Source organism: Saccopteryx bilineata, chromosome 5, assembly GCF_036850765.1.
Source record: "Saccopteryx bilineata isolate mSacBil1 chromosome 5, mSacBil1_pri_phased_curated, whole genome shotgun sequence".
Taxonomy (NCBI): domain Eukaryota; kingdom Metazoa; phylum Chordata; class Mammalia; order Chiroptera; family Emballonuridae; genus Saccopteryx; species Saccopteryx bilineata.
Window position 1 is genome coordinate 255085636 of NC_089494.1, and position 24748 is coordinate 255110383.

Here is a 24748-nt window from a genome sequence, read left to right on the forward strand (position 1 = left end):
TCACTGGTGTTGTCCACCAGTAAATTCTGGTTATCTTCCTTCCAGGCAAATAGTAGGGTTACACTTCCAAGCTCCCTTGAAGTTAGGCATGGCTGTATAATTTGCTTGTATCAATGAAATGTGAGTGGAATTAACTTGTATCACTTTCAGGAAGAACCAGTTTGTCATTCATCTTCCTTGGGTCTATCATACAAGTCTGGTAGTCAGCGATTGGGGCCTTCCTAAGCCATCTCCTTGCTGTAATGCTCTCCCCTCTCCGCTTCCCCCAAAACTTTGGATTCTTCGTTAATGCACCATAAACTAGCCCATCCTAATGTAGATTATTGTAAAAGTGATCGGGAAAGAAAAATGCTGATTGTCTTAGCAATTGAGTAGAATCAATAACTGAAACCATCCAGTAATAATTCCTAAAGCACTTTCACAGTGATTTTACTTACTTCTCCAGTTGTGACTATTCTAAAAAGGTGATTATGAGATTTTTAAGTTTCATTTTCTTAATCTATGAAAATGTAAAACTCGAAAGAAAGAAAGAAAGAAAGAAAGAAAGAAAGAAAGAAAGAAAGAAAGATGGATAAGGATAAGCCACAAAACAAGAAGGGTGGTACTGAACTCAGAATTCATAGCAATTTCCAGGAAGAATTAAAACATGTTTGTGCATAAAACTCAGTATTACACAAAACTTGTCAGTAAACTTTGGGTTCAGCCTCCTGCACATATACAGAAATACATGCACAGTTGCTGTGATGCAAAAGTGAAAAATGTCACTGAAGTTTATGTTTAATGGAGAAAAGTACTTTCTTTCTAGCAGAGTGGAATTCCTGTCATGACATCTATCGCATGCCATGCACTGTACCAGGGTTAGGCAAGGGGAAAATGTCACGGTACAGAAATCTCAATGGGTCGCTGTTCTCCAGGAGTTTATAATTTGAGTAGGATAAAATGTATCCTCTTTGGGGATCACATCCAATCTCCCCGTAAACAATTTTCAGTGAAAAACCCTGGATCTCTTCCCTAACCCTTACAAATATTCTCAGTTTCCGAAATCTCTTCGCCCTGGAAACTGATGTTACTGCGAGATCTGTCTTGGTATCGGGTAGTTATTAAGTTGCGGCCGAATGAGCAGCTTGCTCCTTCCCTGCAGTGGCGGGATGACAGCGACCCCAAAAAGTTTCCAACACTTAAAGCATAGAGTGCAACTTGAACATCAAAGAGCGGTCAACGCTTGCGGTTTTCACCGCCCTTCTAAAGCGGAACCCAAGGAAGCGAAGGCGACTGGGTCAGACCCGGCCTCGCGGACAGCGCACCGTACTGGGCGCGGGGCGTTGGAGGCTAAGTCCACAGGAGGTGCAGCGCGGAGAAGGCCGGGGTACAAGCCCAACTGTGGAAGGAGGACCAGAGCGCCCACCCTTTCTGGACTACTAGGACCAGCATGCTTGGCGCCGCGGCGTCCAGCTCCGCTCCGGGACTCCGGCGCAGCGGAGCCTGGGAAGTGAAGTCTCCGGGCAATCCGAGTCGCGTCGGGAAGGCAGAAGGGAGCAGTTGTTAGTCCGCTCCACAGCACGCCGGTTCCTGGCCGGGCTTGGAGCCTCCAGCTCTCGCTCAGGGTTTTCGCGGGCGGCAGGAACAGTATGGCTCGCTTGAGTAAACTCCGGGGGGAGGAGGAGGGAGAGTGGGGAGTGGATGCGGAGGCGGGGTCAGCGGAAGCGGCAGGTTGCTTCCTTCTCCTCCCGCTCCCTCCCCGCCTCTCCCTGAGGGAGCGCAGGGAGGGGAAGGGCAGGGCAGAGGGAAGGTAGTGACACGTGTCAATCAACCCCCCTCCGGGGGGCGCGCGCTCCGGGGCTCGCGCCGAGGGCTCGCGCCCCTGCCTCGTGCCTGCGCCGCTCGTATGTAAATGAGGGCGCGTGACGCGGGACGCAGATGGACAAGGGAAGAGAGAGAATGGCCGCTGCCGCCGCCGCTGCTGCCGCCGCCGCCGCCGCCGCTCAGTGCCGGAGCCCTCGGTGCGCGGCGGAGAGGAGAGGATTCCGGCGGGAGCTCGACTCTTGGCGCCACCGCCTCATGCACTGTGTAGGTAAGAGAGACGCGGGCCGGGCCCGGGATCCGCGCGGCCGCGGCTGCCGCAGCCCGAGGAGTTTGTGGCTCGGGGTTGAGTTGATCTCCCGTGCGGGTCAGTTCAATGGGGGAGCGAGATGGGAGCGGCGGCCCCGGCGATCGCCTTTTGTCTGGGGGCTCCCGGCCCCGCGCTCCGGGCGCACCTTCCCCGTCCCTTCCCCTTTCCGTTCCCCTTCCCAGCTGTTGGGCTCCCTAGGAACTGTTAGTTCGGACCCGCTCGCCGAGCCCCGGAGGAAACCGCTCGCTCGCGCTGTCCCCGAAACTCCGCGGCGCCCCTCGGCGCCTGGCGTCCGCGCTGTCAGGGGGAGGAAGCGGTCCAGCGAGCGGCGTCCGGCCGGAGGGGAGCCGGCGGACCGGGCCGGCGGGAGAAAGGCGGGCTGGTCCGCGCCCCCGCCGGGCGCACACACACCCCCTTCTCGCCGCCGGGGGCCGGGCCGGGCTGGCCGACGCGGCCGAGTTCCAGGGGCGGGGGACCCGGGCGACCCCCGGCGCGCTCGCGGGGCTGGGGCCACGGGTGGGCGGGCGGGGGGCTCGGGGCAGCGGGGGCGTCGCCCGAGGGGCGGGGGCGCCCTGCTCTGCCCTCTCTCGCTTGGCGGCGGCGGCGGCGCTGTGTGTACCCCTTTAAGAAGGAGCCGCTCGAGCGCTGACGGTTGGGATTTGAAGTTCTTCCTCCCTCTTTGGAAGTCTGGACGGCGGGGGGGTGGGGTGGGGGACTGTTGCCATAGCGATGGCACCCTCGCCCCCCTTCCGATGGACGTCCGGACGACTCTGGTCCTCTTTTACTGTCATGTGATGGACCCGTCTCAGCACAGCCACGCACATCGCCCTCCCCACCTCCCATCCTCGTTCTCCTGCCATTCCGTCTTTCCTTCTGCTGGGGTCGGAATCGTTTTAGCTTCAAACTTCTGGGCTCGGGGCTGTCATTCTGCGGGTAGCTCGGGGGGTGGCGGGAGGTGGTGGGACCTCCCGACCTTGCCGCTGACGTTCCTTTTTTTCCCCCCCTTGGTCTGAGTGGGGACGTGTGCGTGGAGCTGCTATCCAGCAGGTTGGTTTAGTGGGCAGAAAAGGGACAACGCGGGTAACGGGATGGGATGTGTTGTGCGTATTTGTTTCGCGAGGAGGGTTTTGGATAGGAGAGTAGGGGAAGAAGAGTGGATAGCGGCAGCAGTTGACTCGTTTGGCGATTAAATCTTGGCATTTGGAGTTGAGGCACTAACCTTAGTGCCTTAAAGAAAACAACTCTCTTACCTTGTTTCCATCTGTTCTTGCGCCATCTCGCGCCCCGTCTCCCGTCCCCCGGCCCCCCGATTTATTTGGTTAGCGCCTGAATGAAGATCCTTCTTGTTTTTCACTAGTGGATATCGTAGTGGGATAAACTAGTACAACCTCAACTCAGAAATGGGCACTGCAGAATACGATGGACATAGGAAAACTTAGGAAAAGGAAAGATTGCTCTGATTTGGGGGCAGTTATGTTTAAGCAGTTACTGTTTACCCTTATAAAATGTGTTTTGCTCTTATCTAAGGAAATATTCTTGGAAATAGCTTTAGTGAAGGGTTCATAAGTGAATTTAGTTCTTTAAAAAAAAGTGTAGTAAAACCTCATGGTATTCTTTATATAAAATTTTAATCAAAGTGTTACTAGTGCTTCCTGAATACAAAATGGACCCGTTTTTAGAATTGCTATTGTAAGGATTTCGTCCACTGACAACCTGTCTAGGAATTGTTGATTTCATTGAGTTAAAATCAGGCAGGGTAACAGCTTTGTCACACTGGCTTGCGATATTATTGTGTTAAGTTTTCCCGAGGCACGCCGTGGTTTGACGATGTCTTTGGTCAGTTTTGTTTTTAAATTCTTTCGGGTTCCTCCCTCATCTTTTTGCTTATTTAGATACATTAAGTATGGCTCTGTATCTCAAAAATATATGTGCTTTTGAAAAAAGTCAAATTCTAATTAAACAAAATTAATCGGATTTGATGGGGGAAAAAAGAGAGCTTTCTGCCTTACCTACTTGGATACTGAAGTAGGATTGGGAGACGTTGAAAATCGAGTTAATGCTATTAATGTCTAATACGCAACTTACCGGTATATATTACATTTATAGTTGTACTGTATTTGAAAGGAAATTTTTAACTGGTCTCTAACTGTATTTGAGAACTGATCTTTACAGTCCCAGTCTTAGGAGAACTAATAAGACCCATCTCATGCGTTGTTTTTGTCATTGTTATTTTTAAATAAGCAATAAAATTCTTTTAAACAGGACATACACTTGTTGATTGGGTTTTTCAGCACCCTGTATATGAAGCACCTCTTTATATACATGAATTGGGATTGAATGTAGTTGTGTATTTATTTTAGTGTTATCTTTTGCTTTTAATGTGTTTATACCCAGTATTTCACTTGTAAACATATTTGCAAAAAGCCATATTCTTTTTTCCTTTGCATGTTTGTATGTCTGTGAATATATATGTATATATACTTATGTATTGCATATTTATTGCTCTATGGCTCGAAATCATTTTTATAAAATATCCTTACTGTGTTTGGGGAAGAAAATGATTCAAAGTGTTATTTTTAAATGAGATAAGAAAATTGTAAGCAGCATCTCAGGGTCGTACAGTAAGTTAGCATTGATCCAGTAGTGAAGTTTTAATTCTCAATTCTTAGAGTAAGTCTTTAAAGTAATATGATTCATTTTTTATAACATTTATAAATTTCAATTTTATGGGGGGAAAGTTCATCATGCTTGTAGATAGCTAAGGTGTATAACTCTTGCTAATGAAAATGATGTTTTCTTTTTTCTATTTGAGGAACTAATTTCTTTAGATTTATGGCTATGATTTTTTCCCTTTTTTAAATATTTAATTGGAGAGTTGTCCTATAAGCACTATGTCCCAATTTTACAATGTGGTGCTTTTTATAATTTGATTATTTTTCTATAAGCATCATATACTACCCTATAGTTTTATATATGCTCATCTAACATGTTTTAGTGCTTATTGATATAGTAAATAGTATTCTAGTGCTTAGTATAATATTGAGGTATACCAGTTATATAGTTATGAATCTTATGGAATATAAAATATAATTAGTAACTGATAAGTTACAGAATTTAAAGCAGAGTCCAGAAGAAAAGAAATATAATTTTATATATTGTCAGACTTGTATGGTTTATTTTAGGATATCTAACCTAAGATATAGACCAATTTTTTTGTTTTTGTTGTTTCAATTTTTTTACTTTTAATTTTGATAAAATTTTGAAATTACAAGGAAAGTTAGAAAAATAGTACAAGGAACTCCTATGTAGCCTTACCGACATTCACTAGTGGTGTTATGTTTTGCTGAATTTGCTTTATCATTCTTGCTTTATATATATGTCATTCTATCAATCCATTCATCCATCCTTCCATCTTCTTTCGGAATAATTTGACGGCAATTTGCAGATTTTTTATTTTAATTTTCTTATGCATATATCATACTTCTTTATTCCTAAATTTTATAGTGTATATTTCCTAAAATCAAAGACACTGTCTTACCTAACCACAGCGTAGTTATTAAAACCAGGAGATTTAACATTGACCTAATACTGCTATCTAAATCAGTGGTTTTCAACCTTTTTACACTTGGGAACTGGTAAAAGTAGAATTATTTTGGGAACCGCTAAGGCAGAAATCACCCTGAGCATAAGCAAATTCGACTGAGATCATTGGGTCTATAATCTTCATACAGCATCAAGGTGCTTAACTCTTTCCTTGACTGGCACAAAATTTCTGGTGCACTGGCCAGTTGTGGACCAGCAGTTGAAAAACACTGATCTAAATCACCATCCACATTCACATTTTATCTATTTTATCTGTAAGCTCCCCACCCACCACCCACCCCCGCTTAGTCCAGGATTGTGCATGGAATTTGGTCATCACATCTCTTTAGTCTCTTTTAATCTGGAACATTTCCTCAGCTTCTCTTGTATTTCTTGACCTTGACATTTTTGAAAAGTACCGGATAGTTATTTTGTAGAATGTCTTCCTATTTGAATTTGTCTATTGTTTTCTCATGATTAGATAAGCTATGCATTTTATTTATTGACTTTAGGGGGGGGGGATGAGAGAGAAACATCAATTTGTTGTTCCTCTCATCTATGCATCCATTGGTTGATTCTTGTATGTGCCCTGACTGGGGGTTGAACCTGAAACCTTCGCATATGGGAGGATACCATAACCGGCCAAGGCAGTGGATTATACATTTTTGCCAGTGATACCTCTGATGTTTTCTGCTTCTTAGTACATCATACCTTGAGGTACATGTTGTTGACTTTGAAAACTTGGCTGTTATTTTCCATATTTACTCCTGAAAGTTATCATTTATTCTTTTGTAATCAGTATGCAATTTTTGGGAAAATACTTTGAGAAACAGAATATTTTTACATAATCTCATCAAAATTTTATATGCAAGTTTTAACATCCATTCATGATTTTCTAACTTCCTTTATTCCTTCAATAATTAGTAGTTGATGGTCTGTCATAAAGCAATCTTTATCTCCTTCATTATTTATTTCTTTACTCAGTTATTTTTATCAGTATGAACTCATGGATTCTAATTTAATCAGTGCTTAAATTCATTATTATCATTATTTTTATTCCTAAGTATTCTCAGGTTTGGCCAACCGGAAACTCATCAAGCTGGTTCCAGTGTTTTCCCACAAATCACACCTCTCCTCAACCCCTCCCTCCAGTGATTTTTGACCACTTCCTTCCTGCCACAACAACATATTCCAGGTTCATCTTTTACTTCACTTGTCCAAACCTTGATGTCAGCCATTTTTCCAAGGAGCCTTTATTCTTTTTAGTGGAAAATACGTTTACGGTAGATACCAAATCCGAACACTGGGTTTCAAGACTGTTTTTAAATCTTACTTTTCTGAGATGGAAGCTAATAAGCAGTGTAGTTGATTTGCCTAAGGTTGTAGCAACTAAACAAACAATAGTGACTGTTAGGTTAGAATTATTTTATGAACTCCAGAATCTTTCCTACATACCAGTGTTGTCCAGTAGAAATATAATGCAAGCCAAACACATAATTTAAAAAATTTTAGTAACCACATTAGCAAAGCAATTTTAAGTCGCCTGATATACTCAAATACTTAAGCACTAATCTTTATAAACTTACTAATAAATTATTTACATTTCTTAGATCAGGTATTTTACACATACAGCACATCTGAATTTGCACTAGCCACATTTCAGGTGCTAATCGCCTATTGTGGGAAGTGGCTACCGCATTGGACATCACAGTTCTATAGTATAGTGGCTTCAGACAAATCTTAATTACCATGGAACCACTTATTTCAAAACTTTTGATAGTAACCAAACCTACAGCTTAGTTTATTTTTCCCCAAGCCTTTTTTATTTGGACAGTATAATGCAGTGCATAAAAATAAGAGGCCCCGGGAGCTAGACTGTTACACGTGCACCCTCGTGTTACCGCTCACAGTGTAGACAAGTTACTTAACCTTGTGCACTTCAGCTTCTTTTCTATAAATTGGAGATAATGGACTCGAAAAATAATTTTGTTGATATGTTAACATGTATCTGCACATAGGAAGTACATACTTTATAAATGGTGCTGTTATAATCGATGTACATAGGGCATTTGCAGGTTTGAGCTTTACAGTTTGGCCAGTAGATTCTTTCCAGTAGGAATGCTGATGAACAATAGAAAGATCGTGAGGCGTGTTGGAAGAAAAGATAGGAAGAGCTTGCGTGATCTCCGTCCTAGGGTGTTTGGATCGCCAGAGTCGGAGTCATAGAGTTTGAGAATCTCGGTATATCCCTTAGCCTAATCCTAGCTTTTTGTATAGGAGGTCACCAGAAAACATTTGATACCTTCCTACAGTCTAAGGAATATTTTGGTTTTGTAGTAACAGGATACAAAACATTAGTTTCAATTTATTTAAAAAAATCTATGTCATACTGAAACTACTCTTTGTTGGTACCTGCTCTCTATTTTACTTTTCTTATTAACCTCATCACTGAGTTAGAGCTGTGCCCTCTACAGTTGTTAGCCCAATGGATTTGGGACTGGATTTCTTCAGATTACCCGCCCCATCTATAATCAGCAGAATCAATGTCAGAAGTATTTGTTTCCTTTATTTCTAACCTCTGGAAGAAGTTATGGGAGCATGTCATAAAGCTATAAAACTTAAAAGATGGGATAGCCCAGGTAAATAAAATTCTAGATAATCAACCTAACACCTCTTTCTGGCTGCTTGCTTTCTGCTCTTTTGACTTTTTACTAACGTCTAACTCATTTGTCGCTGTTGCAATGTAAATCCCAGAAGCGCGGATTTACTTAGAAATCTGAATTTGATGAGGACTGGTATGGTGGGCCCATACGCCAAAACCTTGCCTCAAGCACTAACAAGTTTTTTATCCATTTAAAGAGATGTAAATTATGGCACTGCCTAATACATGCACTAGGCAAATGGAATGGATGATGTTATGAGTAGTGGTGGTTAAGACATATATCCAAATTTCTCTGTTAAAATAGATATATCAACAAGTTTTGCATGTAAAATTTGAAATTCTGAGTACTCCCAGACTATTTTATACTTGGAAATATAAAATTTTGCCATCTTTGTGACCCAGAAGTGTGCAAATGTTATGTTTTTGCAGTTGTGAGATTTGGGCTACAGGCTGGTTGGAGCGTAATACAGCCTCCTTTCTGCATGATACTGTCTCTTTGTGTCCATGCTGCTTTCCTTGGCTGGCTACATGCGTACACCACTTTCTGCTTGGCTGGACACCCTAACCAGTTGGTTTTTATTGTGTCCTGTGTGTTCCCATGACTTACATGACTTTCTACTCGATTCTTCTATCACAGTGCAGTCCTGGGAGGAGCAGCAAGGGCATGCTGATGTTGGATGTGCAATTTCCTCTTCCTTATTAGTAAAGTCAGTCTTTCAATTATAATATTCTATATCTTTTATGTATGAAGTTTCTTTTTTTATATAGTATTCCTTCTTTTTGGTGTATATACGACATATGTATATATTTATGGGTGATAGGTGACAGTTGGTTAGAACACAAGTTTATATTTATAGGTTCAACATTTTGGGGACCCATTTAACTTTATGAGAGTTCACACTTTTGGGGCAGAATGTATCGTTAAATAATTGTTTCAAAAAATTTTGTTTGTTTGTTTTTTACCAAGGAATACAGATAAAAGTATGTAAATTGGCCCTGACCAACCTACTGCTCCCACTTAGGAAAGTAAGGTGACAAAATAATGCCATATTTTTATTTGAAGAATAGCACTTTATTCTCTTTTTTTTTGTATTTTTCGGAAGTTAGAAGCAGTCAGACAGACAGACTCCCACGTGTGCCCAACCAGGATCCACCGGCATGCCCACCAGGGGGCAATGCTCTGCCCATCTAAGCGTTGCAGCCAGAGCCATTTTAGCACCTGAGGAGGAGGCCATGAAGCCATCCTCAGCTTTGCTCCAGGGGAGCCCTGGCTGCGGGAGGGGAAGAGAGAGACAGAGAGGAAGGAGAGGGGGAGGGGTGGAGAAGCAGATGGGCGCTTCTCCTGTGTGCCCTGGCCGAGAATCGAACCTGGGACTTCCACACGCCGGGCCGATGCTCTACCACTGAGTCAACCAGCCAGGGCCACTTTATTCTTAATTAATGCTAAATAAAAACTTTGTTTTGAGAATTTTTGTGTTTTCTACAAAATAAAACTTATAAGGAGGAATCACTTTTCTAAGTATCTTTCCCTTTCCTTTTCCCTTTCCTTTTCCTTTCCTTTCATAGTTTTCCCACAGTTGGCCACTTGTATTTGCTTCTTTTTCTTTACCCTAATGTATTGCCAAGTTATTATTACTTTTTAAAAAATATCTCCTGAATCCAGTTTTTCTAATAGAGCAAGTAAGCATTTGGGCAGATTCAGGTAAATTCTGGTTTATATCAATATCTGCATTGCTGGTTTTACTGTCTTTCAGTCTAGCTTATAACCTACATTCAATCATTGTTTGAAATAGATCCTTTGATTTTGTAGTTTACAAAGCAGTAGTATCTTTTATTTGACCTTTTTCATCAAGTAAAAGCTCCTACCCATATTCAGCTAATTGAGCATGATCTACCAAACTGCTTCTTCCCTATTTGCTTCTCTCCTTCTTTAGACAGCCCAACGACTTGTACCTAGAACTTCTACGTCTCTATTACACACATTTCCCAAAATTATTAAGTATCTTTTTTGTCATATCTGCTACCCTACTACTCAGTCACCTTAGTAATTTAGCTGCAACCTAAAGTCTTAAGTATTTATTGAAAAACAAGTTTGAGACCCTTTCTCCATTAATTCAGTTGGCCGCTTATTTTCTGATGGTGTATGTATATTTTCTGTGGGGTGTGTGTATATGAGAGGCAACTTTGTCCAGTAGTCTTCATATTTCAGTAGTAAGGCATTTAGTGACAAGGCACTAAGCCTTCACAAATGACAGAATGAAGAATTGGAAGAACACAGTTCCTTTCTTAGCCATGTCATCGTAACTTTAGGCACAAGTCATTTCAGCTTCCGCAGATGGAAATCCAGAAAACTAGTAGGATAACATCTGACCTCAAATGTTCACCATTTTTTGTTTCTATGAAAGGTGTTGGAATACTAACCTAGTAGTAGTTTTTTGGCTGAAGATATAAATTAGGGAATTACCAGCATGCAGATGATGTTTAAATCCATGGAAATAGATGAGATCACCAGTGGGTAAAGGATAGTATAATGAGAGTAGTAGAGTACTCAGTAACATGCCTAAGGAAGCTTAACATTTTGGGGGCAAAAAAAAAGGGCATCCTCAAAGTAAGGCTACTGAATTTTTACACTGAAAAGTAAGTCCATTGGCTAAGCAGACAACCAGGGAGAGTAGTATCACCAACTCTAAGAGAAGTATGTTACAAGAAGGAGGAATTGTTAAATGTTGATGTCAATTACCATGGGACAGGGAAGTGTACATATTTCTGGCAATGTGGAGGTAGGTTCTAGGTGCCCTTGACTAGATAAATTTAAGCTGAGTAGTGGGGATGGAAGCCATATTATAATAGATTAGAAAGTAACTAAGATGTATATAAATAGAGATAACGTTTATACTAGACTACTCATTTGAGAAGTTACAATTTGAGGAAGAATAGATAAATGGAGCAGGAATAGAAAGAATCTGGGTTTAGAGATGTTTGTTTTTTATGTGTGGGAGATACCATTTACAATAATAAGTAAGATGGGGAATACTCTTTTGAGTCAATAATATTCATGATTCATGTTATTTAATTAGGTTGAGACTTGATAATAAAATACTGTGTCAGGTCAATCAAATGGTTTGACTCAGTGAATATGGACTCTAAATTTATCTTATTCTTTTCTTCAAAGGATATTTTCTCAATTAAGTTTATCACTAAGATATGGTATATGTGGCATTAGTGTATTATACATTTTAAGGGGGTGATTTCTTTAAATGCACTGTCAGTCAACCATCGAATATTTTGAGTCCTGTATGCAAGTTGAGTTTTTTCATGTGATGATGATGTTTAAGGTTTATTCTTTTAGCAATTTTCAAATATGCAATACAGTATTATTAACTATAGTCACTACACTATATGTTATATCCTTATGAGTTATTTATTTTATAAGTGAACATATGAGCACCTTTTGACCCCTTTCACCCATTTTACCTGCCCCCATTCCCTACTGCTGACAACCACCAATCTGTACTCTGTATCTATGAGCTTGGTTTTAAAATATTAGCTTCTTAAATAAGTTTATATTGAAGAACTGACTTGAACTGAGGCCAAAATTAGACATCAGACTTTTTTATTCCCTGGATTGAATTTACCAATCTCTCAAAGACAGCAGCTGCAGCTGGAGGCCTCCTCTAAAATACAGGGAACTTGACCTCAGTGAATTTACCACATGAATTGCTTATTGGTAGGTACAACTATTAGGCAGAGTAAGTGGGAAGGTGGCCATGCATGAGAAATGACCTTGAAAACACTAATCCATCCCACTCTAGGATTCTGCCCCTATTAGTCATCACTCTCCTGTGGGAGGACTGAGTAAGGGGTAGAGAGAAGGGCAGAAGTTTCTTCCAAAATATACACGTTCCCCAAGAATATGAGAAGTGGTGGAAAAGGTGGGAACTGTAGGTTGGGTTAAAAAAAAGATTTATTGTCTACAATAGGAATAAAGTTTAGACTTTGCTTACAAAGAGCTCACAATTTCAGAGAAGTATTAGAGCTGGTGTAATATAATGGAGAGGCAGAGGAGGGAGCAGTTACTTTTGATTTGAAGGATCTGCAATTACTAGGCTTCCAAAGGCTATGTGAAAGTAGGGGCTGACAATTTTGGGGTTTTTTGGAAAGAGCTAGATAATAAATATTAAGGCTTTGAAGGCCATATGGTCTCTATTGCAACTACTCAGCTCAGCTGTTGCAGCACAAAAGCATTCCATAAATAAATGAGCGTGGCTGTGTCCGAATACAAAAATTACAAAAATAGGTGGATCTGACCTGTAGGCCATAGTTTGTGATCCTTAGGATAATGAAATGATCCAGCAGGGGAGAAGGTTGGAGGGAACAGCAGGGGGATAGAATTTCTAAGCAAAGGTATAGAAATCTAACTGACATTCGGAAAATATTCAGCAGTCTAATATCACTGGAACATAGGATGACAGTAGGGAGCAGGACTGAACACATAAATTATGGCCTCTGTAAGGAAGAAATTAGGAGCCTTTGAAGTCGTTTGTTTTTTTTTAATAGGTAATAGCATGATCAGATAAGTGCTTATTTTCATTTTGAACATCTGTTGGTTCAGGTTTGAAGGGTTTTTGTTTGTAATAGTTTTAAAGAATCTCTCATTGAATTAGCCTTTTTAAGTCAAAATTGGTAAAATTAGCAATCTATTATATATTGAGTATATTAATTAAAATATTAGATTGCTGAAGTACTCTCCAATGGCACCCTTCTTTTCTAATTCAACGCTGAACAACTTGGAAAGTAAAACAAGGAGGAAGATGGAAGCCACAATATCACTTGTATTACAGATAGAGGTAGGGTCAGGTTAGAGGAAGAGCTTGGTGGGAGAGTCAGGTGGTCTGGCAAAGGCCCACTTCTCCACCTGGTCCTGGGCACACTAGGAACCAGTGCAGAATATTAGCTGTCTGGGTATGTTTTCCCAGTAGCTCACTACCCAGGGGAAAAGGAGCAGATCCCAGCTCTTTCTCCTCGATTACTCTTTCCAAAATCACATCAGCCATTCCACTTCCCTAGGGCTGAAGAAAGGCTCAGATAGTTCTTACGAAGCACCCTCCTCATAGAAACAAGAAGATAGGAAAAGCTATTCCAACAATCGAAGCTAATTTTTGCAGAGTTGAATCTGAAGATAAGTATACTGGAAGCAGTATAACTGTTACACTGAAAACAAGTCAAACTTACCTATTCTGGATACTTTTAAAAATAGGTAGTTTTAGTGTTTGAAACAACCATATTTTTTAAATTCTTAAAATTAGTTTTTGTTTTAAAAAAACTAAATTTTTGGCCCTGGCCGGTTGGCTCAGTGGTAGAGCGTCGGCCTAGCGTGCGGGAGTTCTGGGTTCGATTTCTGGCCAGGGCACACAGGGCCAGAAGTACCCATCTGTTTCTCCACCCCTCCCCCTCTCCTTCCTCTCTGTCTCTCTCTTCCCCTCCCTCAGCCAAGGCTCCATTGGAGCAAAGTTTGCGTGAGCGCTGAGGATGGCTCTGTGGCCTCTGCCTCAGGCGCTAGAAGGGCTCTGATTGTGGCAAAGCAATGCCCTAGATGGGCAGAGCATCGCCCCCTGGTGGGCATGCTGGGTGGATCCTGGTTGGGCGCATGAGGGAGTCTGTCTGACTACCTCCCCATTTCCAGCTTCAGAAAAATACAAAAAAAAAAAAAAAAAAAAGAAAAGAAAAAAACCCTAAATTTTCTACAGGCTTGTATAAGATACTTAAATAAAATGCATGTTTGGCTAGAAAAGAAAGACAAGACTTCCTTTTTTTATCAATTTTTCAGTTGACTTTTTAAATTTAGAAGGAAGTGTAAAAGAACAGAGCAGTCTCTCTTTAAGTGGAGAAAGCAGAATCTTTGACAAATAAATTATCCTTTTAATTAGCTCTGGTTATAGGTGCTTGTGCAGTTTACTCACTGGTATCTTTATTTAAGATGTCATCAGTCCTCTCTGTCCTCTTCCCCTTCCCTTCCCGAACAAGTCAGCACTGAGACCATCAGGCGGGCTCAGACCAGGTTAAGTGTCCACAGCAGGTGCGGTGTGTGGGAGCAGAAGCCATGTCCCTCTCGGAAGAGTGGTTCATCAGAGGCCGACAGCCACACCCGTGGGGAGGGCCATGGAGGTGTGAGGGGTGAGCAGCAGTCGCGTAGCAGGACACGCAGTTGCAAGGCGTGGGAGCCCAAGCAGGGTCAGTGTGGTATCTGTGAAGGAGGGTAGCCTGACACGGGAGTCGGCGGTTCTCAGAGAGTGGTGTCCGGACCTGAACAGGGTACGAGGATGAGGGGGGCATCTGTTTGAGGATGGGGGGGCAGTGTCAGGGAATAGAAAGGCATCCTCATTCAGGAGGGTGGATAGTCTGTTGTTGGTGTATTGAGACTCAAGTGGGGCGAGGATAGAGTCCATGTGAGAAAGCATCCTAATGCAAGACTTCGGCACCCGAGGGTGGGACGATGAAGGCATCCCAGGGAGGGTAAGCTCAGTGTGGGCTCTGAGAGCCTGAGCAGAAGGAGGAGGGTGTTCTGAACGAGGGAGCCAAGCATGAGGAATAGGGGCCTGAACAAAGTGAGACGGGTATATGCGTGGAGGAGGCATGGGCCATTCCACCAGCAGGAGGGGAGAGTGTGGCTGCCTCCCCTCCCCTCCCCTCCCCTCCCCTCCCCTCCCCTCCCCTCCCCTCCCCTCCCCTCCCCTCCCCTCCCCTCCCCTCCCCTCCCCTCGGGAAGGCAAGGCAGCCACATGGGAGATGGTACATAACAGGGATGCTGATCAAATAAATATTAAGCATAACTGGAGCCACACCTCTCACTGTCTGAGAAGTGTTATAAATATAACGGAGAAAACTGGAATGCTCTTTGTAGTGTTGGATTGGAAATTGGAGATATTAGTGTGAAATCAAGGTTTTCATTTTATCTCTAAAGAGAGACACAGAAATAGAGAAGCAAATGTGTCTGCATAGACAGTTGAACCTTGAATAATCTGGAGGTTAGGAGCACCAACCCCTTGCACAGTCCAAAATTCACGTGTAACTTTTGACTGCCCCCAAACTTATCCACTAACGCCTACTCTAGACCTGAGCCATACCAGAGAAAACTAAAACACATTTTTTTATTTTTTTCTGTATTTTTCTGAAGCTGGAAACGGGGAGAGACAGACAGACTCCTGCATGCGCCTACCCAGGATCCACCCGGCACGCCCACCAGGGGCGAAGCTCTGCCCACCAGGGAGCGATGCTCTGCCCCTCCAGGGCGTTGCTCTGCTATGACCAGAGCCACTCCAGCGCCTGGGGCAGAGGCCAAGGAGCCATCCCCAGCGCCAGGGCCATCTTTGCTCCAATGGAGCCTCGGCTGCGGGAGGGGAAGAGAGAGACAGAGAGGAAGGAGAGGAGGAGGGGTGGAGAAGCAGATGGGCGCTTCCCCTGTGTGCCCTGGCCAGGAATCGAACCCGGGACTTCCTCACGCCAGGCCGATGCTCTACCACTGAGCCAACCGGCCAGGGCCTCTCTGTGATTATTACCAGTACAAAACCTGTGTGCCTGACTTTTTGAAATGCCAAAACTCAAAATGTCAGAATTTGGAGTAAGGAAAGATTTATTGATCCAAAAGGCACCAGCCAGGAAGATGGGAGCACTAGCAGTTTCTCAGATCCCTGTTAAGAAAGTTCAGAGTTCAGACTTCTTTTATCTCAAGGAAAGGGAAAATGAGAGGGGCTACTTTTGTAAAAACTCAAGCCCCAAGCAGAATTCCTCCAATGATTAGCATGCCTAAAACAGTCACTACTAGCCCGAAGACCATGGGAATAACACAGTCCCTAACAAGACTTAATGAAAGCAAGCAAGCATATCACCATGTTACATGAGCACACATTAGTTTACTTAACTGGCTTGTCTTTCTAAGTTATCTTATTTTCATTCTTCTCATCAGTCTAAACCAGGGATAGTCAACTTTTTTATACCTACCGCCCACTTCTGTATCTCTGTTAGTAGTAACATTTTCTAACTGCCACTGGTTCCACAGTAATGGTGAGTTATAAAGTAGGGAAGTAACTTTATAAAATTTAGAAAGCAGAGTTACAGCAAGTTAAAGCATATAATAATAGTTACTTGCCAAGTACTTTATGTCGGATTTTCACTAAGTTTGGCAGAATAAATCTTTATAAAACAACTTACTATGGTTAAATCTATCTTTTTATTTATACTTTGGTTGCTCCACTACCGCTCACCATGAAAGCTGGAACGGCCACTAGTGGGCAGTAGGGACCAAGTTGACTACCACTGTTCTAAACCCACAGGTCCTTTCCTCCTGTCTTAGAATTTTTGCTGACCAACTTATTCTTTAGACCCATTCTAAAATTGCTTCTTTATTTTATTTCAAGAATAATAGGATTTTAACGGTTGAAGGAAACATGACCATCTGCTAGCATTCTTTTGTGCATCTCTTTTCTCCCTCGTAATTTTTTTCATAAAATATTTATGGGCCAAGCATTGTGGTAGGGGACTTAGTGCATTATATTGTCTTTGTGAAGCACAGTCTTGTAGTAACATGGTGCTCTCTTACTACAGAGTATAGTAAGTGCTGTCATAGAAGCATATACAATATTTAAATTGTGGTATAAAGGAGGAGACTGATCAGGTTTCCTTTTATGGGTCTAGGAACAGTCGTAGGATGATTGTGGGATATAAAAAGAGATAAGACATAGAAGCTGAATTGTGGAGAAACCGAGCAGACTACAGGAGTAGTTACTATTATTTTAATTATCATACTTTCCTGTGGAGTAGGACATTAAGTGCTTACACTAGGATTTATTTGATTTTCACAATAGTCATGTAGATAGGAACCATTTTTTCTTCCCCCACTTTACAAATAGGAAAGTTAACTAACATCCTATAGGTAGAAGAAAACCATTGAAGTTTTTTTTGTTGTTGTTGTTGTTTTGTATTTTTCTGAAGCTGGAAACTGGGAGGCAGTCAAACAGACTCCCGCATGCGCCCGACCGGGATCCACCTGGCATGCCCACCAGGGGGCGATGCTCTGCCCATCTGGGGCGTCGCTCTGCTGCAACCAGAGCCATTCTAGCGCCTGAGGCAGAGGCCACAGAGCCATCCTCAGCGCCCAGGCCACCTTTGCTCCAATGGAGCCTTGGCTGCGGGAGGGGAAGAGAGAGACAGAGAGGAAGAAGAGGGGGAGGGGTGGAGAAGCAGATGGGCGCTTCTCCTGTGTGCCCTGGCCGGGAATCGAACCCGGGACTTCCGCATGCCAGGCCAACTGGCCAGGACTCATTGAAGGTTTTTACACATGGGAATGATAATAGTTTTGTGATTTTATAAGATTAATCTACCAGTAAAGTAAGAGGAAACTAAGGCAAATTAATCAGGAGTTTGTCAAAGATAGACCAAGAAGTTATGCAGGTCTGAAATAAGAGTTGTAGTAGAAATAAAGGAGAGGGAAAGAATTAAAGTGATATGAGGTGTACCTGATCAGGCAGTAGCGCAGTGGGTAGAGGGTTGGACTGGAACACAGAGGACCCAGGTTTGAAACCCCCAGGGTCTCCAGCTTGAGTGCGGGCTCATCCAGCTTGAGCGCGGGCTCATCCAGCTTGAGTGCAGACTCATCCAGCTTGAGCACAGGCTCACCAGCTTGAGGGTGAGATAAGAGACATGACCCCATGGTCACTCACTCTGCATAGCCCCCCCCCCCCAGTCAAAGCACATATGAGAAAGCAATCAGTGAACAACTAAGGTGTCTCAATGAAGACTCGATGCTTCTCATCTCTTTCCCTCCTGTCTGTCTATTCCTATCTGTCCCTCTTTCTATCTCTGTCACAAAAAAATAAAAAAGAAAGGTGTTCCTGAACAGGTGATAGTATAGTGGATAGAATGTTGGCCTTGGATGCTGAAGACCCAGGTTCAAAACCCCAAGGTTGCCAGCTTGAGCAGCGTTTCTGGCTTGAGCGTGGGATCATAGACATGACCCAATGGTCACTGGCTTTCAAGCCCAGGGTCGCTGGCTTGAGGCCCAAGGTCGCTGGTTTGAGTCCAAGATCACTGGCTTGAAGTGCAAGGGCGCTGGCTTGAGTCCAAGGTTGCTGGCTTGAAGCACAACATCGTCAGCTTGAGCAAGGGGTCACTAGGTCTGATGTAGCCCCCGGTCAAGGCACGTATGAGAAGACAATCAATGAAAAACTAAGGTGCCACAACGAAGAATTGATGCTTTTCCTCTCTCCTTCCTGTCTGTTTCTCTCACTCGCTCTCTTTCACTAAAAAAATAAAAAAAGATATGAGGTGTTATAATCCACAGATTTTAGTCATTGTTGAGCTAAGGGTATAAGAGGAAAAGGAGGAAGAATCGAGAATCATTTCCAGGCTTCTCTTTAGGGGTCCAGATTGGATTATAGGACTGTTAACCCAGGATAGAATATACAGCAGCATATTTTCATATTTGAGGTAGTAGAATTAGTATTTAGACTTATCTAGGACCAACATACTAGGGTTTGCTAGCTTGACTGGAAGCCAGTTGCAGGAGTGCAGCAGGAACTCTGAGGAAACCAATCACAGGACAGAATTTCCCTCCAGTCATTAAATAGATTCTGAGCTCTCAGAGGTCCCAGGCTCTGCGCTGCAGGAATGGTGTGGCTCCTCTGCGTTCCTGCATCCTTAGCATGGGAAGGCCCCGGGCTGGTTTGGACCTTGATTATCATAGACTGTTTTGTCTCCCTTTCCCAAATTTGCTTCCTATTATCTGTCAGGAAAATTTAGCTCAGTTAGGCTGAGTAATCTTTATGTTGTATTTTTTGATATGTGAATAATTTTATAGTAAATACAGGTAATTTGGAAGGACTCCCTCGAGTCAGTTTTCACTAATTATGTTGAAGTTAATAGGGTGAATGTAACACGGCTCCCTGTAGATTTTAGACCCCCTAATAGATTCCATCGTTAAACAAAACCCAAACACTTCCTTGACCTTGATTTTCTCTATCTCCTCCCAGTCACTAACCTATCTCAATATTCGATTTATTTGATATCTCTCCACTTACTTGTCTTTCAGATGTTCTAACTGTATCTAAGAAGGAACTCTGCCCTCTACCAAATACCAGATCTGTTCCTCTGGTGTTCTTCATCTCTGTGCATCTAGTTTCGGAAGTCAGGGACCTCTCCGCCTTTTATCTCCTGTACCCAGCCCACCAGTTATTATTATGCTTCCAAATACATCTTCAGGCCAGCCTTCATTCCATTTCTGTTGCAATCTAACTCAATCTTACTTTTTTTGCCAAAAATTCTTAACGATTTCCCCCTTTCTGCTCTGACTGTTCTTTAGTTTAACTTTCTGTGCTACAAACAAAAATCTAATGACGTATTTGCTCCACTCAATCCAGCAATGACTTCCTTTTGCACTAGAAACAAAAGCATAAACGTATAACCTTTTCAAAAAAGATTACATGGCACCCCTGAAAGTTGCAATGTGGCAGAAACCACGGAATAGGAAAATTGGGGTTAGACTAACTGAACTTCTAAAAACTATGTTGTCCTAAGAAATTAGTCCTTACTCTCTGATGTGTACTTATTTGAGATTCAGTTAGCACTTTTGTAAGCTTCTTTTTAAGTGGGGAAGTTCACAGGAATGCTGCTTTATACGTTCTGTTCGTTGAATACATTCAGTCCTCTGTTCTATACCAACCCTATGCAAACCCTGATCACTCTTTCTTTGGGGAAATCAGAAGTAGCTTTCCCAGGAGACTGTTTGAAACTTAAGCATAATTTGTAAAATCCATTATGGGAAATTTGAAATATGTTCAAAAGAGAAAGAAAGCATAATGAATCTCCATATTCCTGTGATCCAGCTTTAACAGTACTACAAACTCAGGCATAATTTCTGGTATTAAATTTTTTTCAATCAGAACAAAAATTTTATGTGTTGGTTGTCTAAGTACTATAATCCATTCATGATGTAATATGAATGAACCCAGATTACATATTTTGTTTCAGTGGTTGTGGATTTATGCCAGAGTTGTGAAAAATACTATGATGTTCATGATATTTTATTGCTCACATTTAGGTTTGATAGAAGCTATTTTTTATTATATACGTTGTAATTATAAACCAAAAAAGTTGAGTTCTAGTCTCCAGAAGTTTACTCTTTCATTCTTCTTTCCTTTCTTTTTCCCCTCTATTCGTCCTATCCTTTCCTCCCTTCTTTATGGTCTGCAGTTTGAATTGCTCTAAAACCAATAAGAAACCATTGCTGCCTATGTCTTGGATTTAACTGACATTTTATATTTATCAAGCAAACCGGAGAAGCTACTGCTCATGAATAGAGTCATTACATACGCTCATTTTTTAAACTTGTAGAGCCACTAAATTAACAATGATATAGTTAATTCGTCGCAGTCCCTCAGATTGTTCGTCTTCCGTGGTTGTTGTTCAAATTAAACTCTTACTACAAATGTTTTCACTTTAATGTCATATTTGTCAGCGCTCATGATCATGTAGTATGTACTTATATCTTAGGTGTTTATTAAAAATCCATACTGAATTAATTTATGCCTTGGAAAAATTAAATTTGAGAAGATATAGATCGATAGATGTATCTAGGTGTAGATGCCTAGCTATATTGGGATATAAATATATGTGTACAGTTTGTCTTTAGTAATAACAATTTGATGATTCCAGGATACTTTTTAAAAAATTAGTACAGTACTTTTAATTTGATTTTAATGAATAGTTGAAGAGAATGTCCTGTTGCCATTTGCATGCTTAAAATTATAATTATATAAAAAGTATTAAGTTGAGACTTTGTAGTAAATTGTGAATCCAGAGTGCCTTATAGTCTCTTTGTCACTTTAACTGTGTAACCTTGAGAAAGTTACAAGCCATTCTCTCAAAAGTTGTTGCATATTGATTTTCTTTTTTTAAAAAAATTGTATTTCTCCCTGGCCAGTTGGCTCAGCAGTAGAGTGTCGGCCCTGCATGTGGAAGTCCCGGGTTCAATTCCCAGCCAGGGCACATAGAGAAGCGCCCATCTGTTTCTCCACCCTTCCCCCTCTCCTTTCTTTCTGTATCTCTCCCCCCCCCCCCCAGCCAAGGTTCCATTGGAGGTTGGCCTGGGCACTGAGGATGGCTCCATGGCCTCTGCACTGGAATGGCTCCGATTGCAACGGACCAGCACCCCGATGGGCAGAGCATCACCCTCTGGTGGGCATGCCAGGTGGCAGGAGTCTGTCTCTCTGCCTCCCTGCTTCTCACTTCAGAAAAATACAAAAAATAAAAAATAATTGTATTTCAATTATAGTTAACAATACAATATTATATTAATTTCATGTGTATAACATACAGATTAGACATTTATATGACTTACAAAGTGATCATCCTGATAAGTCTGGCACCCTTCTGACACCATACATAGCTACTACAATATTATTGACTAAATCCTCTGTTCTGTAATTTATCCCCGTGACTATTTTTATAACTGACCATTTGTACTTCTTAATTCCTTTCACCTTTTCCTCCAGTCCCCCAATACCCTCCCATCTGACAACCATCCATTTCTTCTGTCTATGAGTTTGTTGTCTGTTTTGTTTCTACAGTTTTGTAGAGTCCACATATAAGTGAAATCATATGGTATTTGTCTTTTTCTGACTTATTTCACTTAGTATAATACCCTTGAGGTCTATCTATGTTGTTGTAAACAGCAAGATTTCATTCTTTTTTTATGGCTGAGTAGTATATATATGTATGTATCGCATATGTCTCCTTTATCCATTCATCTATCGATGACACATAGGTTGCTTCTAAATCTTGGCTGCTGTAACACTGCAGTGAACATAGGGAGCATATGTGGTTTTGAATTAGTGTTTTAGATTTCTTCGGATAAATACTTAGAAGTGGAATTGCTGGGTCATATGCTAGTTCTATTTTCCAGTTTTTGAGAAAGCTCCATGCTGTTGTCCATAGCAGTTGGACCAATTTACAGTCCTACCAACAGTGTGCTAAGGTTCCCTTTTCTTTTTTTTCTTTTTTTTTTTTTTCCATTTTTCTGAAGCTGGAAACAGGGAGAGACAGTCAGACAGACTCCCGCATGCGCCCGACCCGGCACGCCCACCAGGGGGCGATGCTCTGCCCATCCTGGGCGTCGCCATGTTGCGACCAGAGCCACTCTAGCGCCTGGGGCAGAGGCCACAGAGCCATCCCCAGCGCCCGGGCCATCTTTGCTCCAATGGAGCCTTGGCTGCGGGAGGGGAAGAGAGAGACAGAGAGGAAGGCGCGGCGGAGGGGTGGAGAAGCAAATGTGCGCTTCTCCTGTGTGCCCTGGCCGGGAATCGAACCCGGGTCCTCCGCACGCTAGGCCGACGCTCAACCGCTGAGCCAACCGGCCAGGGCCCCCTTTTCTTTATATCCTTGAAACGTTTGTTGTTTGTTTAGTTATTGATGATAGTCATTTTGACAGGTCTGAGGTGATATTGTGGTTTTAATTTGCGTTCCTCTGATGCAGTGGTTCTCAACCTGTGGGTCGCGACCCCGGCAGGGGTCGAATGACCGAAACACAGGGGTCGCCTAAAGCCATCGGAAATACATATTTCACAGGTTGAAAACAGCTGCTCTGATGATTAGTAGGAATTAACATTATTAAAATGTCTATACTACCCAAAGCAACCTACGATTCAGTTCAAACTCTATCAAAATACCAATAGCATTTTACAAAGAGCTTGAACAAATACTGCTACGATTATATGGAAACACAGAGACCCTGATTATTCAAAGTAATATTGAAAAGGAAGAACAATGGTGGTATCACACACATTACCTGATATTAAACTACACTACAAGGCTATAGTGGTAAAATAGCATGGTACTGGCATGAAAACAGACACAGATAATAGAGGAGAATAGAGAGCCCAGAAATAATCTCATGCCTATATGGTCAGTTAATCCATGACAAAGGAGGCAAGAATATACAATGGGATAAGGGCAGTCTCTTCAATAAATGGTATTAGGAAACCTAGACAGATACCTGCAAAAAAGTGAAGTTAGACCACCTTCTTATCTAATATTCAAGTATAAACTCAGAGTGGACTAAAGACTTAACTGTAAGACTCAAAACCATAAGACTCCTGGACTGAAACATAGGCAGTAAAGTCTTTGACATTACTCTTAGCAATATATATATTTCTAATAGATCTCATGGGCAAGGGAAACAAAGGGAAAAACAAAATGTGACTATTCAAACTAAAAACGTTTTGCACAGCGAAGTGAAAGTGAACCGTTAATAAAATGAAAAGACAGCCTTCTGAATGGGAGAAAATATTTGCCAATGGTGGCATTCGGTACAGGGGTTAATATCCCAGATATACACAGTGAAGAAAAGTAGGTTTACAGTTGTATGTGAAGCACAAAGTTTATTCTTGTGTTATTATTTATTAACTATTGTGTTATTTTCTACCAAACAACTGTAAACCTACTTTTGCCCCACCCTGTATAAGGAGCCCATACAACTTATCACCAAATATAATAATAATTAAAAAGTGGACAGAGGTCTTGAATAGACATTTCTCCAAAGAGCACATACAGATGGCCAACGGATAGTTGAAAAGATGCTCAGCATCACTAATGATACCAATTTTCAAATCAATACTTTTTTATTATTATTCTTTCTCTATGTTGAACTTCTCTGTAAGATTTATCGTCTCTTTTTAACAACAACAACAAAAACAAAAAACGCTTTACAACTTTCCTTACTAATAATTTTCCTAAACTCAAATGTGATCATATTATTCTCTGTGTAAAAATCTTCATTGGTTGCCCACTGATTATAGCGTTAAGTCTATAGATTCATAACACGGCTTTGTTTATTGTTGGGGCACTACCATCAAGCAGCTGCATCAGTAGCTCGGTAACAGCAGTAGTAATAGCAGCTAACGGTTACTGACCACCCACTAATATTTGTGCCAGGTATGTGCTTTACGTGTAGGACCTTTTCATCTTCAGTCACCACGCGTAGGCACTATAGACAGCAGCATTTTATAGAGGAGTCACACCGAACCGTTTTTGGATCCTTTGCACTTTTTACATATTAGTTTTCTCCTTCTGGATTACTTCTAACTGCTCTTTATTATTTCCTTTAAAAAATATAAATATCTTTTAAAGTATAGCTACATAGAGAAAAAGTATGCAGATCATAAACTTATACTTCAGTGAACAAAGTTAAGTTGTTCTTGTTAACACCACCAGATCAAGAAATAGAAACCCCCCCCAGAGGTTCCCTCATACCCCTTCCCAATCAAGAATTTCTCTCTCCTCCCCAAAGGTGAATGGTATTGTGACTTTTAACACCATAAATTATTTTTGCTTGTTTTGGGAAACTT

The 24748-nt window shown here is 41.9% G+C and overlaps 1 protein-coding gene across 13 annotated transcripts in view; it reads left to right on the forward strand.

Moving 5' to 3' along the window:
* Positions 1-1393: 1393 nt before the first annotated feature.
* Positions 1394-24748, forward strand: part of LCORL (ligand dependent nuclear receptor corepressor like) — a 119062-nt gene continuing 95707 nt past the window's right edge. For 2 of the 13 annotated variants that reach the window (XM_066232468.1, XM_066232467.1), the window contains exon 1: positions 1394-2071. In XM_066232468.1, coding sequence (XP_066088565.1) covers positions 1918-2071 — 154 coding nt within the window. In that variant the 5' untranslated portion in view covers positions 1394-1917. Of the gene's footprint in view, positions 2072-2911; positions 3158-24748 lie in introns of those variants that run through there. The other 11 variants (XM_066232477.1, XM_066232478.1, XM_066232475.1 and 8 more) reach the window with 10 other exon arrangements.